The 16,231-nt window shown below is 42.0% G+C and overlaps 1 protein-coding gene and 1 long non-coding RNA gene across 4 annotated transcripts in view; one reads left to right on the top strand and one right to left on the bottom strand.

Annotated features, from left to right (window-relative positions):
• LOC126507836 (uncharacterized) overlaps nt 1–16,231 on the bottom strand; it is a 177,673-nt gene that overhangs the window by 52,509 nt on the left and 108,933 nt on the right. The window lies entirely within an intron of this gene.
• The window catches only part of Enkur (enkurin, TRPC channel interacting protein), a 23,506-nt gene extending 7,275 nt beyond the window's left edge, over nt 1–16,231 (top strand). For 2 of the 3 annotated variants that reach the window (XM_050152623.1, XM_050152625.1), the window contains exons 2-5: nt 1,921–2,066; nt 3,922–4,145; nt 8,640–8,786; nt 15,837–16,231. In XM_050152623.1, the coding sequence (XP_050008580.1) occupies nt 1,921–2,066; nt 3,922–4,145; nt 8,640–8,786; nt 15,837–16,010 (691 nt within the window). In that variant the 3' untranslated portion in view covers nt 16,011–16,231. Of the gene's footprint in view, nt 1–1,920; nt 2,067–3,921; nt 4,146–8,639; nt 8,787–9,409; nt 14,432–15,836 lie in introns of those variants that run through there. The other variant, XM_050152624.1, reaches the window with a different exon arrangement.

Raw genomic sequence — 16,231 nt, 5'->3', positions numbered from 1 at the left:
TGGCATCTGATAAAATACGTACAGGCAAGCCAAGCATGGTGTTGAATGCCTTAAATACCCATACCCAGGAAGCAGAGGCTGGTGGATCTCTGTGAATTCGAGGTCAGCCTAATCTTCAAAATGAGTTCTAAGACCGACAGAGCTATGTAGAGAGACCCTGTGTTAAACAAACAAAAAGAACAAAAATGTACAGACATGCAAAGAAACAAGAAAATATAAGATATATCCTAAAAGAAAAGCAGCCAATCTAAACAGCTAGAAATGTCACAAATAAGAAAATTACAAGTCAAAGGCATTTAAGACAGACATTTTCAACATCATGTCCAAAGAGGTAGAGGGATGCAGGAATAAGATATGAAGAGATGAAAGGGGGGGATACAAGTCTAACTTTCAGATGGGAAGAAGACTGTCCAAAATGAAAATATTGGGTGGGGTCAGCAACAGCCAAGGCACTAATAAAAACAAAACAAAACAAAACAAATCTGAAGACGCCACAGCAACACAAATGAGACATGGGGAATAAAGAGAACAGCGCATTGCGAGCTAAGGACAGTGTCAGCCAGCCTCTAAGTCAGGCGTGGTGATGCATGGAATCTGCAGGAATCAGTCTCTCTCTCTACCACGTGGTCCCGAAGATCAAAACCTTTCTGACAAGTCTCTTAACCTGCTGTGCCATCTCACCAGACTAAAAAACACATTAGAATCAAATGACACAGACATACAAAATAAAAGCAGTGATTGGCTAAAATTTCTATGTAGTCTATGAGAACATCCCTCTAACAATAAAAACATCAAGTTCAAGAACCAGCTGATTCAGTGATCTGGCTGGCTTGGGCAGGTGTCCCCTCATCACCACCTCATGTGTGTCCTTCTCCAAGCCATGTACTGGAAAGAGAAGGATGACCTCTCCCTGAGATAGGGAGGCCATTCTCCAGTCCCGGGAATGCAGTTGCGAGGCTAGCTGTGCTTTGTCTAGGCTGCAACCGCTCCAGTGTATACAGATGCAGCAGTATCTAGTTCCAGTGACTGAAGTCACACCAAGTATATTCCCCGGCTACAGTGGAACTAAATTAGAAGTCGGTGAAAAGGTATTGGGAAGCCCGAATCTATGAAAACAGAGCAAACACATATGAGCATACTTCTAAAGGAAGATGATATAAAAGACATTTAGGGTTGCATGAAAATAGAAGATGTCTTTCCTTCCTTCCTTCCTTCCTTCCTTCCTTCCTTTCTTTCTTTTTTTTTTTTTTTTCAAATTTTTATTTTTTCCGAGACAGAGTTTCTCTGTAAAGCCCTGGCTGTCCTGGGACACATTTGGTAAACCAGGCTGGCTTCAAACTCATATTTTCCTGCCTCTGCCTCCCAGTGCTGAGATTAAAGGTGTGTGTCTCCAAGTCTGGTAAACGATGCCCTTTCAAATGTTTGGGATGCAGCCAAGGCAGTGCTTAGAGGAAAATTTATAGCTTTAATACACAGAAAGTTCTAAATGTTAAAAACCAAATATATTTATATCTTAATAAACTTTTTTTAAAATTACATGTAAAACGAGGGGACTAAATATTAAAGGGCAGCAAAGAAATCACTGAAGGGGAAACATGAGTGAGCATTCGAGAAAAACAGCGAATGTGGGTTCATTGCGAAGATGATTCAACTGCTGGCAAGACTGAGTGGCTGGGACTTTGGGGCGGGGAGACACACGTCACTAACGTCGGCAGTGAGAGAGGAGACACCCCAATCGATGCCGGAAGTAAATGAACACCTTTGCCCCAGCACCTCCTGCAGCCTGTAGTTCATAAGTGCGGTGGGTGGAGTTTATGCCCATTCTCCGTTATCAATGAGAAATGTATGCCTGTTCTTAAGCTTTAAGTATTTTGCACTAGAAATGTAAATGCTATGACTTTATTTTTTTTTTAATTTCAGGTATACATCAGTGTTTAAACCAGCTGTAAAAGATGACATGAAGAAATTCAAAACTGCAATGAAAACTATGGGGCCCGCCAAAGTTGACGTACCTTCCCCAAAGGATTTTCTAAAGAAACACTCAAAGGAAAAAACACTACCGCCTAGTAGGTTTAATCTCTTGCTGTGTTAAACGTTAGGACTATCGGCAGGTGATTTAGTTACCCCGTTATTTTGCCATCAACAAGTATTAAATATACACAGGCAGTAGCGACTTTACCTCCCAGGGAACGGGGCTTGGGCGACTTGGAGAAAGTGCAAGTGGGAAGAGTAAACTGAGCGCAGAGGGTGGTGCCGCCTGCACAGACTCCTGGAGAGGCAGGCTTCTTGAGCTACTTCTTGGCCTCTCCAAGAAGCCTCCCCTCCAACACCCAGTGCTTCGTTGTTTTCTCCTGGCTTGTATCTTTAATTCTAAGCGTTTATCAGACAGATCGGCACCCCAGGTACCGTGTCTGATTGATGAGCAAGGTTGCCCCTCATCTGGACTCCAGTCTTTTTTATTAAGTGAAGGAAATTACAATGGTCATTACCAGTTGTTGAAGCGATATTTGAATGAATTAGGGACCACTCTAATAACTTTTTATCTAAATTACCTTAAAGACCTTACTCCCAAGTAATATTCACATCCTAAGGTACTGGATCTATGGGTTCACTATATAAATTCTGGAAAGAAATGTCAGCCCCAAGAAAAGATTAATCTGACCCATAGACTTTTAATAGTAATTACATATTTCCCTTTGAAAATAGAAGTAATATAAGCTAACTTGTAACAGGACACCAGGCCTTAGCAGGCTTTCAGACCTTAGCACAACTGACTCCATGATGGAGTCACCATTTAGACTGTAAAACTCCGCATGGAGACAGTACCGCCAGCCAAAACTAAAACAAAGACCTAGTCCATCAAAGTCCATCGTTCTGAAAAGTCTCTAAATGTACTAACTTACCTTTTGTGCTTAACAGCTAGCTCACCCTGAGAAAGGCTCAGTGCTGAGATCCCAAACACCCGGTGTAGTTACTGGCTGGTTAATAAAGACTTTCTAATGGCTTAAACCATGTGTGAGAAGTCTTTGCTGATGAATGTCCCCCACAGCATCACTAAGAAGACAAAGTCAGCTAATGCAGAAGTAAATGAAGCCAGACCATAGTAACCAGGGTACAGTTAGGATTGGAGTAAGGTCCTGATGAGAGAGCGGCTGCCTTAGTTCTTAGAAACACACTTGAATTACCTGTCACTTAGAATAGACAACCATGCTGATGTGGCTATATCAAAATGGCATGTTGGAACTGTTACACTGAAAAGGCTGTGTTAAACGAAACAGTTCCACCTGCTGCTACCAGGACTGTGTGCACTAGAGACAGAAGATATGTTTCATGACTTCCTTTAGGATGACGGGACATCCTAGGAAGGAAAAAGTAGGCAATCTTGGTCATATTGGTAACCTGTAAAACTGCATGTTTAATACACAGCAATTACTCATTGTAATAGTTTCTGTGAAAATATCCACAGATCACTGGGCTGCCAACATCATTTTGTTAATTTATTTAATGGCTTTGTTAGATTTTTTTCTTAAAAAAATATCGACAGCACGCTGAAAATGATCTATTTTTATATAAACTTATTTTAAATGGGAAAACTGAGTATGTGTTGTAGTCTTTATAATATCAATCAGAAATATAGTAGTGATCTATCATTATTCCCCTCCTACTCTTTTATACTGTTTTTCAACATCAAATTGATCACATTGCATTTAATTTTATATTTTGACTATTTACAGTTGAGGTATAATTGACAAATGAAAGGCAATACATATTTGATGTACACAAAATAATAACTTTTTTATCTTAAGTATTTGCATATAACATTAGTGAGACTGCAATACCAGTGGTAAATAACTGGATGTCCTAGTGTTGAGTAACAATGTTTATTTGCAAACATTAACAATAAAATGTTATGTTTAACAGAAAAACAGTTTAATAGATGTGTTCCCAAGAAGCCTCCAGTGCCCTTGAGGACCGATCATCCAGTCATGGGAATACAGAGTGGAAAAAACTTCATAAACACAAATGCAGCTGACGTCATCATGGGCGTGGCCAAAAAGCCCAAGCCAATTTATGTTGACAAAAGAACTGGAGACAAGCATGATCTTGAGACTTCCGGACTAGTTCCCAAATACATCAACAAAAAGGTAGTCCTTGATCTGTCAGCGAGAGATCAGAGATTCCAGAGTCCTGCAGGTCTATGAGTTGTTCCCTGGACAGACCATGAAGCCTGTGCATTCCCACCGCCCTGCGGTCTGTGTGGGGTGCACATCTAAAACATGAATGCTGTCTTCCTCAATTCCAGTTATTAGTGTATTTAATAACTATAGCAGACGTTCTCTAAAAGCTATTAATATCAGTAAGGTAAAAAGGTCACTAAATGCAGTCACTATTGTAAATCCTGAGGAACCCACCTTTCAGGAGATCTTGGGATGCAGTCATTCAACTTGGGAGCAGAATGAGAGAACTTGGCAGATGAGGCTTCAAAACCACCCAAACTACCAATCTCTCCAAAACAACCCACATCGCTATTTTAGTGTAAATGCGTTGATTTGAGTTGAGTTTGGGTAAAGATTAAGAGCACTGCACCGGGATTCATTATTTGGGTCATTAATTTCTATCTGAAAAAGTGCTCATCAGAAAGGGATGATTTTATCTGCCAAATGTTAATTGTTAAAAGGGTTTTTAAATCAAAAAGTGTACAAGGAAAGCTATACAAATCCTTCCCTATTTATATACTTATAGAGCATAAAAGTATGTTTGTGAATACGTACTAAAAGAGGCTTCAACATCCTAAATATTAATAACAAATAATAGTAAGTTGTGGCCAGAAATAGAGGAAGAATAGAAAGAGGAAGGAAGGAGGGAGGGAAGGAGGGAAGAAAGGAAGGGAGGGAGGGGAAAGAGAGCGAGAGGAATGGAGGGAGAAAGGGAAAAGGAAAGAGGAAGAGAAGAGAAAATAGTGGGAAGGGGGACTTCAGTAGTGAGGAATGAGTCCAGGTGTCTAGTGATCTACAAATGGCCTCCAGGCTGCTTTCAGACCTTAGCACCAGTTCTCTGGGAAATGGCTCCATCCAGCAGGCCAAGATCACCTCTGGAAGAACTCAGTTGTTTTCTGGTCATTGGCCACATGCTGGGAACTTTACTAAGACTTCTCAGAATGCTTCTTTCTCTTGAGGCACATCTAAGGTGCTTGTGGTTCTTGTCACATCTTTGAGAAAAGTGGACTCCTGGCTCCTTCAAGCTACTTCCAACCCATTATTGATGCCTCATTGCCTAAGTTTCCTCTCCTTTGCTGGTTATGTTGGAGACTACTGCACACGCCAACTCCTCTCCAGATGTCTCTGTTTATGTTGCCCATGTCAATACATTTTCTTTTAGAACAGAAAAAAAAGTGGAAGTATCCATCACAGACACAAAGATAGCAGATCAGCCTACTACCTGTGTGTGTTTATCAAGCATAAAAGCAGCACACACTTGTTTTCAGGGTGTTGCTATTCACAGATTTGTTCAACTTTTCACTATTCGGAGTTAACGATTAGTAATTGAGGTGGGTCGCGTCTCCTTTGATTTCTATGGCTATGATAGACTAATGAACAAACCAACCCAGGGAGGAAAGGGTTTGTTTAATCTTACAGCTTATAGTCCATTATGAAGGGAAGTCAGAAACTCAAGGCAGGAACCTGGAGACAGGAACCGATGCAGAGGCCATGGAGGGGTGCTGCTTACTGACTTGCTCAGTCTGCTTTTTTATACAACCCAGGACCTCTTGCCCGGGGGAGGCAACAACACAGTGGTCCCTCCCATATCGACCATTAATCAAAAAAAAAAAAAAAAAAAAAAACGCCCAACAGACTTGTTTAGAAGCCAGTTTGATGGAGGCTCAAATTTTCTCAATTGAGGTTCCCTCCTCCCAGATGACCCCAGCTTGTGCCAAATGGACACCAGATGGTGAAGGTAAAAAGATTTGAGGAAAAACAAGTGGACTTTTTTTCCTTTCCTTTTTTTGTGGTTTGTTCTAAATGAAGTATATGCCATTTGTGATTTGAAATTGTGGACAAAATTAAAAGATAAACAAGCATATGAGGTTTATAACAATAATAGTGAGCTATTGTTTTGAATTCCAGTTTGTCACTTGCTAACTTTGGGATCTGAGACAAGCCATTGGATCGATCATAGGGGTATAGTGAGCATTAAACGACAATAAAAAACTAAGCATATGATGATATCCAGCACCTCATAAAAGCACCAAAGAGAATAGACATTATAATATAACAATTAGTGATGAGACTCATCAGTCTCCAGCCAGTTAGCTTGTAGGACCACTCAAAATCACTGACGCTTTTCCTCATTTGCCAGATTTTTCTTTTCTAAAATGTATAATACCGGTCCCTTTTCTGAAATACTATGCCAAGCATAATCTAGCCTCTAAAAAGGTATTTTTATTATAGGGCAGGGTGGTCTGCATGTGCCATAGCTCACATGCAGAAGGAGAAGAGGACTTCATGGTAGTTTCCATGGCTACCAGATCCCGCACTGACTTCCTCAGTGTCGCCTCCCTGGCTTCTTTATCTTCAGTTTCTTCATTACCTTCTTAGCTATTATTTTCTTCAGAGCATGCACACCTGTTATTTTATACTTTCCCCTCTCAGTATTACAGGGGGTTGCTTGTGGGTACCAAAATCCACAAATGCTCAGAGCTCTCTTATGAGTGGCTTAGTGGATGTGTGTAGCATACATAACCTGATACAGGCTTTATTTTATCTCTAGATTTTTTAACATAACCAATATAGGGCAAATACTTTATACGTCACTGGTATATGATGCTGTTTAGGGAATAATGACAAGGAAAAGTCTGCACATATTCACCACCTTTTTATGATTTATTTATTTTTATGCATATGAGTAATTTGCCTGCATGTATCTCTGTGCACCGTGTGCGTGCCTGGTGTCCATGGAGGCCAGAAGAGGTTATTAGGTCCCCTGAAACTGGAGTTACAGATGGTTGTAGGCCACAAGGTGAGTGCTGGGAAGAGAACGCAGATTCTCTGTAAATACAGCCAATACTCCTAACTTCTGAGCCATCTCTCCATCCCCAGGTACAGATTTTAAACATCCTTTCTTTGAGGTTGATTGGACACATCTTTCTACACAAGAAGAATTCAATGGGGAAAACTTTGCTTTTCTATTCACTATTATTTCAGCACTCAATAAATTCTCAAATACTATTTGAGAACTGAACACAGAGAAATCATGTTTCTCTAGATAGTGACAATGTCTTCACTAATTTGAAAGAACCTCAGTTGATGGCCTCACCACCAGTCCCTGTAAGCAGCTCAGGAACCTGAAAACATAGCTTGCCTTTCCAAAACAACCGTAGGGGGCTGAGCCAAGCTTCCCGTAAAGTTGTTATGCATGGGACCATTAAGGGTTTGTTCTTATGGTTTATAAAGGTTTGTCTCCTTTTATTTAACCAGATTATAAAAATAGAGACCTCTGGGATATGAGTTTCAGGTCAAAGTGATTTACATAAAATATAGAAAAGAAAAAACCAACTCTGTGTTTTCCTTAAAGGCTTGTTTTTGTAAACTCTGTTTGCATGTGTGTTCTTATGTATGTGAATACAGGCACTCCAGGAGGGAGGGGACAGCAAATCCTTTGGGCCTAAATGGTTCTGTACACCTGGGTGTGTGCTGGCGACAGAGCTCAGGTCCTCTGCAAAGGCAGTAGATGCTCCTAACCACTGAGCCTTCTCCCAAGCCCTAGAAAAGCCAACTCCTAAAAGTAAACTTGCTGGTGTGGTGATGTTAGTCTCAGCACTAAGGAAAATGAGGCAGGTAGATATCTGTAAATTGGAGGCCAGTCTGGTCTACATAGAGCATTCAAGGCCTGCCTTGGCTACTATGTCTAAAAACTAGTATAGACCAGTGGTTCTCAACCTTCCTAATGCTGAGACTCTTTAATACAGTTCCTTATGTTATGGTGACCCAACCATAGAGTTATTTTTGTTGCTACTTTATAACTGTAATTTTGTTGCCATTATGAATTATAATGTAAATGTCTGTGTTGCCTGATGATCTTAGGCAGCACTTCTGAAAGGGACATTTAACCAAAGGAGCTGCCACCCACAAGTTGAGAACCCTCAAGTCTAGAGCTTAAGAACAGACACTGGTGAGACTCTGAAGAGAAACAAAATAAACTGCTACAAGATCTCTGTTCTTTTAGTGTGGTGTGTGTGTGTGTGTCTGTGTGTGTGTGTGTGTGTGTGTGTACACATATGCACATATATGAAGGTCAGGGGACAACTTGCCTCCACCATGTGGGTCCAGGGATTGAAATCAGATCATCAGACTTGGGCAAACACCTTTACCCACTGAGCCAGCTTTCTGGTCCAGCATCAGCATTTGAAGTGACTGGGATGAACCGGCTTTAACTTGCGGGAAGGGGAGGGTGGAGAATAGGAGAAAGAAATTGAGGGATTTTGTCAATTTTCAGAGGTTTTGTTTGTTGGATATATATATATATATATATATGACAATAAAATCGCTTGCTCTCGAGTCCTTTGTTGCTATGCTCACACAGAGAAGACTGCACGCAGGATGCTGATTAGTTTTTTTTTTTTTTCCGAAAACTCCTCCCAGGATTACGGTGTCACACCTGAGTACATCTGCAAGCGGAATGAGGATGTTAAGAAAGCTCAAGAAGAGTATGATAACTACATCCAGGAGAACCTTAAGAAAGCAGCTATGAAGAGACTTTCTGACGAAGAAAGGGAGGCGGTTCTGCAGGTGAGCCTCTGGAGTCTGGAGTCACTGCTCTCTGACCCTCTAGCCTGCATCAGCTCCATCACTAAAGCCAAGGCTTTGACTTCAGTCAGAAGTGTCCCTTGGGGTCTAGCACAAGTGCACAGAGCAGAGTCGACTCATTGGAAAGAGAAAAAAACCTGTAGTCGGAGATTCGTAAAATACTTTATTTCTAATTTGGTATCAGTTGTAAGGAAGCCCATTTTCTCCTACAACAAACTGATACTTTAAAAAGTGAGAAAATAATCACTTTAATTCAGTAAATTTATTTTTTAAAATCTCATAGATGAAGTATTTTTCACTAGATGGAGCTCTAGAATAATTGAAGCTATCCACATCCACATTTTTTCATTCCAATGATTCAACTTTCCAAATTATTAACTAAGTGGGTATTAGATTTTACATATGTTCCTTCTATTTTGAACAAAGGGGCATAAGACAATGTCCACTGTAGTTTTATGGGCGAGGTCTGTCTGAGTGTGGGGTACCCAGAGGAGCAGGGCATGGCGCTGTCGTTTGTGCAGGGCATTCATTAAACACCTGCTCGTCCTCCTCTGCCACCATGCTGTCCCTTAAAGAAGTGATTCCTTTTAACGTTTATTTGAAAGCTCCCTACCAAACAGTATCCAGTGACTTCACAAAACAAGAGGAGACGGTCCAGCAGGAAAGAGTTTTTCTGACCAACGTGGGTACGTAGAAAGTGGAGTATGATGGTGCATGCCTGTAATCCCCAGGCTCCCGTGCCCACATGGAAGGCATCGCTTCATGGGAAAGAAGCTCATGGGCAGTTAGCCTGGTACGTACAAGAGGCCCTGTCTCAAACAAGGTAGAAGGCGAGGATCAATACCTGAGGTTGTCCTGTGATGTCCACACAGTCATCATAGCACACACGCCCATACCCGTGCACACCATAAAAAAATCTCTTTCTTTCATTAATTTCTGTTGAAAATGGGTTATATGCCATTTCAGAGTCTTAACATTTAATTGATGGCATCATAATCACCAATAAAATGTTATTAGGTATCTATTTTGTACACAGTATTATTAGCCTGTGCCATGAAGATAGCACCAAAGGTAAAGATCATTTTTTGTTATAGAGAATGCTGTAGTTTGATGGGTGACTGGGCAGACAGGAATGTGGGTTTGTGGATATTAAGGACGTCCCAAGGTGGTAGTCAGCTCCAAAAGAGAGAGATGTTGAGTGAAGCCCGAGAGTGCAGAGTGAGAAACACCCAGACACCAGATGGGGCTAGAGAACAGGGGCGCCTGTGTTGAGGAGGTACCACCAAAGTGCTGGAAGAGGGGGAGGGGCGGTGTCAGGCCGGTCATCTGGAGAAGCGAGCCTTTTAGCCGCAGCTTCAGGAAGCACGCACCTCTGCAAAAGCCAGGTCATTAACCTCTGCGTGACGCTGGAAAACGGTAACAGGGATGGTCTTCCTTAGAGATTGCAAAGGCTCTTCCCTCCTGTGCCTTGTGGATGTAGTGGAGAACCCTTAGACTTCCTCTTCTGGTCACCCCAGAACCTCTCTTGGTGCAGCAATGGCAAAATGGTGACTCCTTCTCAGAATGCCCCACTCCGTAGCCAGTTACCAAGCCAACTGCTGTCCTCCAGACCAGACCAGGACCTTTCTTCCCACCCATTTCAAGGATGCAGGGTTGTGTGGCACTGCGGGTGTATGCCCTGAGCTCACCTTCATAAAAGTCACACCTGGGAGGGACCGTCTCGTCTGATGATCCCAAACGCCTCATTTTACAGATGAGCAGAGTAAATGCTGACTCATCTGTGTGCTCATCTGGTCCTTCTTTGTGGACATCCATGTGTTTAGGGGCAGGAGGATAACACAGGGTAAGCACAGTCCTTACTCTCGTGAACTCTAACTCTAGTTATACTTGCCTTATTATTAAACAAAAATAAAAGGTTTGAAAATCGCGGGGCTGCATCACCATGATACAAAATTCTATTGCGTTTCCATCCCTAGCTGTTGGCTTTGATCCAAATACTGCTGTACCTTCTCGGAGTTAAGAGCAAGCTATCTTTCAGAAAGAAAGCCACAGGAAAAGATGTGCTTCTGGGACAGCAAGTAATGTGAAAATATTCCCCTACTCTCTTGGAAACCCTTTGATATCTGAAAGTGTATAAATGTGTACATTTTCTCCTAGAGGTAGGCACCCTGTGGTGCACTGTGGAAACATGTTCAGGTTGCGTAATGAAGGACCAGAGGGAAGCAGAGTCCCTCTGAGAATGTCTCTTCAGGATGCAGCTCATATGCTATTAAAAGCAGCACTGACCCATCTCCCTCTTGGGAGAGTTAAACCTGGGCAACAATGGCCTCTACCTTTCACCATCCCCAGATCTCTGGTTTAAGCTGACTCAACAAAGGCCCAAATCACCTGTTCCATTTCCCCAACCAATGTATCTTATGTAGTGTATCCTATCTTTTCATTGCTTTACCTAAATACAGAATTAAATCACTGAAACTCCATTGTCCCCCAAAGGATTCTATTCACTGCGATGTCCTTGTTATATAAGAAACTTCTAACCCTCTTTTCCCCACTTATTTTGCTTAGCATGAATTACACAAATTAGTGTGGATCACTGTGACATTTTTCATGCACGCACTTAATGTGCTTTGATTGTATCCAACCCTTCATTGCCTTCTCCTGTCTCCTCTCCCTCCTACTGATCTCTTTCCCTTTCTATTTCCTTGTCTTTTTGTTACTGTGGTAGTTTGAATATAATTGGCCCCCATAATATCATAGGGAGTGGCACTATTAGGAGGTGTGGTCTTGTTGGAGGAAGTGTGTCACTGTAGGATGGCAGAAGGGGGACTTGAGATCCCCTGTGCTCAAGATATTACCGAGTTTCTCAGTGTACTTCCTGTTGCCTGCTTATCAACATGAAGCAGCTCCTTCTCAGGTACCAAGTTTGCCTGCACACTGCAACACTCCCCGCCATGACAATGACGGACTAAACCTCTAAAACTGGGAGCCACCACCTCAATTAAATGTTTTCCTTTATAAGAGTTGCAATGGTCATGGTGTCTCTTCCCAGTGATAGGAACCCTAACTAAGACAGTTACCAGTTTTAAAAATTAGCATCAGTGATGGGGTTCAGTATGCATTTCACACACATGTAGCTTGATACTCTGTCCTAGCTTGTTCCCTCCCCTAAGTGACCATACGCTGGCCTGCTCTGGCCAATCCATTCTCTCATAAATAGCCCTCCCTTGCTTTCATGTCGCATGGTTCCATCATCCTCTCTTTCTACTGCTTTGCTTGAGATTTCCTCCTCCCCGCTCAAGACTTCTCTCTGATCATATGACACACACACATTAGGATTTTATCTTTATGTTCTCTTTATGAGGGAGAAAATATAATATTTGTCCCTAAAAGTCTGTACTATTTCCCTTAAAATCGCTATTTTTGATTGTTATCCTTTCCTGCAAATGGAATGCTTTTCTTTCTTTAAGGCCTGACACACATGTTGTGCACCCTTACCCATTTTCCTTATCTCCTGATCTGTTGACAGAGATCTGGGTTTGTTTCCTTTCCTACTTCTTGTGAATACTGCATAAATAATCATGGAAATGCCATGATCTCTCCAGTGTGTTGGTTATGAGTTTGGCTGGTACTTAACCAGGAGTGATGTAGCATTTCTATAGTGACCGTACCGGGTTCATCGTCCTACAGCAGCTGTAAGAACTCCTCTCCCCACATCCTCACCAGTCTCTTTTGTCATTTATGTTTTTGATCCATCCAAAAGGGGTGAGATGGAATCTCAAAGAAGTTTTAATTTGCATTTCCTTAGTGGCTAAGGATATTGAACATTTTTAAGATATTTATTGGCTAGCGTTTGTATTTCTTTCTTTGAGAACTATTTGTTCAGTTTCTTAGCCAAAGTACTGGTTGATTTGTGATTGTTTTTGTTCCCCATTCTGAAGACGATCTCTTCACTCTGATGATTGTTTCCTTTGCCATGAAGAAACTTTTCACACATTTTAAATTTATCTTGCATGTATGGGTGTTTTACCTACAGAGTGTGTGTGTGTGTGTGTGTGTGTAGCTCATAGATGTCTGGTGCCCACCATAACCAGTCAAGTTGTTGAATCCCCTGGAACTGGAGTTAGATGGTTATGAAATACCATGTGGGGGTTGTAAATCAAACTGTGGTCTTCTAGAAGAGTCCTCGCTCCAGACCCTGAAGAAGTTCTTTAATTTTGTGTTATATTGTTTGTCAATTTGGGGAGTGATTTCCTGTGCTTTAGAGAAAGCCCTTGACTATACTGGTGATTTCAAGTATTTCACCTGTATGTTTCTCCAGTCATTTCAAAGCTTCAAATTTTACATTAAGATCTCTTTGGCCCATTTTGGAATTGGTTGTAGCATTGTGTGAGCAGTTTCATTCTTCTACACATGGAAATTTTATTTCCTTAGTATTATATTTTAAAGAAACTGTCTCTTTTTAATGTATATTTTAGACACCTTAATCAAGAATTAGGTGGTTATATCTCTGGGTTTATTTGTAGATACTCTATTCTATCCCATCCATGTGCATATCTATTTTCGTGCCGGTACCATGCTGGTTTTGTTACTATAGCTCTGTAACATAATCTGAGATCAGGTATTGAGATTCCTCCAACATTGCTCTTTCTGATAAGGATGATTTTGACTATTCAAGGCCCTTGAAAATTGACACTTCTATGTTCAGAAATGGAGGCAGGCTCAGTTAAACTAGTGGACTCCCATTTCTCCCCAGCTTTATACTGATGCTAAATCTCTTTTGAAAAAACTACAGATATTCACCAGGTTTGTCTTCACTTTGGCAGGTCTCCTTTCCTTACCAGCAATCTTTGCTGACCACAGGTAGCTTTTCATCCTATGGACTTGGCAGGTCTCACCCTCCAGATACACCATGGATTGTATCCCTGGGGTGGTTACTGCTCTAGCCAGAGATGACTCTAGAATGTGGGCCATCTTCTATCTGCCTTGGGAGTGTGAGAAGGAGCTGCAGCACTGAGCTCTGATCAAGCAGAAACAGTCTTCATCCTAGCAAGAACTCTAGAGAACTTCTGTCATGTCGGAGAGAGATGCAGGTGTATCGGCCATTCCCGGAATGTCAGGTTTCTGGGCTCTCTGGGCGTGAAGGTCAGAATTCGTGCTCCAGAGGTTGTTGACACTAGGAGCAATCTGACTTCAGGACTATGCTGTGTCGATGAGATCTGTTCCTGGTCCCCATGCACTTCCTTGCCCAGCTTCCTGTCACCTACAGCCTGGACTTGTCAGCTTTCAGCCTGCTGCTTTTCACTTCCCACACCTGGGGCTGTGGCAGGCCAAGCTGAAGCCTCAAGGAAGCTTGGTTTTTAATAGATGATTGCTCAAGATGCTAACTGGCTCCCTGAGTCACCCTGCGTGACACTGTGGGACTTCTCACTGTCTCACCAAAATCTGCAGCTGGAATTGCAGCTTGTGAACGCTGCTTTGGGCTTGTCCCCGTGGTGGGACTGCCTGTCTCCTGCATGGCTCACCTTCAGAAACGGCTCAACTTGGCTTTCTCCTTATTCTTGAGGCAATTGTCATTTTCTCTGCCCCTTTGGGACATCCTTTTACTTGTTTTGTGAATTTACAAAGCTCTTTTTTGCCTATGTTTTCTTAGTGTGGGTGAGTATGCACTTGTGTGTGTGTGTGTGTATGCAAGCATGTGCGTGTGTATGCATGTGTGCTCATGTATGTATAGGTGTGGAGATCAGAGGTCAATGTGGGGTAACTTCTTTCACGGTCTACCATATTCTTTGAGAAAGGGTCTCTCACTGAACCTAAAGTTTCCCAATCCAGCTAGGCTGGATGAGCCACAAGCTCCTGGCCTCTTCTTGTCATGTGTATAAATAAAGTTATCTATGATCTCACAACGACAAAGAAGCGGCGCTAGTTTATAAACCTCACTGGATGAATTCCATCCGTATCTTAAGAGCATGTTGTCAGTGGGGCCCCTGGTGCACTGTGATGAGAAATGGAACTAGGCAGAGATGGAAATGGCATTTATAGCTCCTAAGAGGTCCTTAATTTGAATCTGTTGATTTTAGAGCCCATAAAACATGAACCGTGTTATTGAATTAGCATGTGTTCTATGTTTAATGATATTTCAAGAATACATTAACAGGAAGGATGGACCCCTGACTATGTGGAAGATGATTTATTCTTCATAATATATTGAAAAGATATATAAAAGGTCATTGTAAAATTGAAAATTTTTCCTTACAATAACATTTTGTCAAATAAAATATGATATGCCAGTCAAACACCCAGGCTTCTGGTGTGGCTTCTGTGTTGAAGAATACAGATAAAACAGAAAATTCTGGGCAGGGAGGTGAAATTAGGGAGTGGGGGCAGTACGGTCGATAAAGTGCATTCTTTGTGAACACGGGGACCTGAGCTTGAGTTCCAGAGCCTGTATCAGAATGCCAGGCATGGTGACATGGGCTGTGAGCCAGCAGTGGTCGGGAAGAAGCAGATGATTCCAGGGTCTAAACAATGAGCCCCAAACCCGTGAGAGACCCTGCCTGAAAAAAGGTACAGGAGTGGTCCTAAAGATGACACATGAGATTGTTTCCAGACTCACTGACTTGTACACATGGCCATGCACACTCATACATACACATGTGTACACAAATATATAAACATGCATTAGGAAGTAAAGCTTTTCAAATAAATTTTTGAAAAATATTTTCCAAAACCAGCTTTGACTATCAATTTTCAGATAGTTGGTTTTGACCAAAACATCTGCCATGAGCTTGGTTCCACTCCGCACTTACATATGAGATGCTAAGAACAAGTGACGGCCACAGTGACAGTGAAGCAAGTAAATACTCCCAGCAGGGATGGAGCAGACCACAGAGAGCAGGGCTTGGCTTCGGTGCGTGTCTTCTGCTACTGTGGCCAAGTCCTGGACCAACATGTTACCATTTCTAAAGCTGCTTCCACCTACTCGCTCTTGATTACCGGCACAGTTTCTCATCACTTCCTTCTGCGGTGTTGCAGGGGCTGAAGAAGAACTGGGAAGAGGTGCACAAAGAGTTCCAGTCCCTCTCCGTCTTCATAGATTCCATCCCGAAGAAGATTCGCAAGCAGAAGCTGGAAGGAGAGATGAAACAGCTGGAGCATGACATCAGCGTCATGGAGAAGCACAAGATCATCTACATTGCCAACAAGTGAGGGGCATCGCGGGACAGGAACAGAAGAAGGAAGCGAGGACCATGGACGATGTCATAATAAACCCATGCTTTCAAAGAGGGCCATGAAGAGAATAGAAAGTTTTCACTAAAACTGTAGGCAATGTTGAAAGAATAGCTGAATTATTCACTGTCCTAGAGAAATTTTTCTCCTCCAATGTCACGGTTCTACTTATAAACAAAGCATTAAAGTTGGAAGCCGCA

This window comes from Alexandromys fortis, unplaced genomic scaffold, assembly GCF_014885135.2.
Source record: "Alexandromys fortis isolate MF-2015 unplaced genomic scaffold, M_Fortis_MF-2015_v1.1 scaffold_54, whole genome shotgun sequence".
Taxonomy (NCBI): Eukaryota; Metazoa; Chordata; class Mammalia; order Rodentia; family Cricetidae; genus Alexandromys; species Alexandromys fortis.
This window is presented reverse-complemented; position numbering and strand designations above follow the sequence as displayed.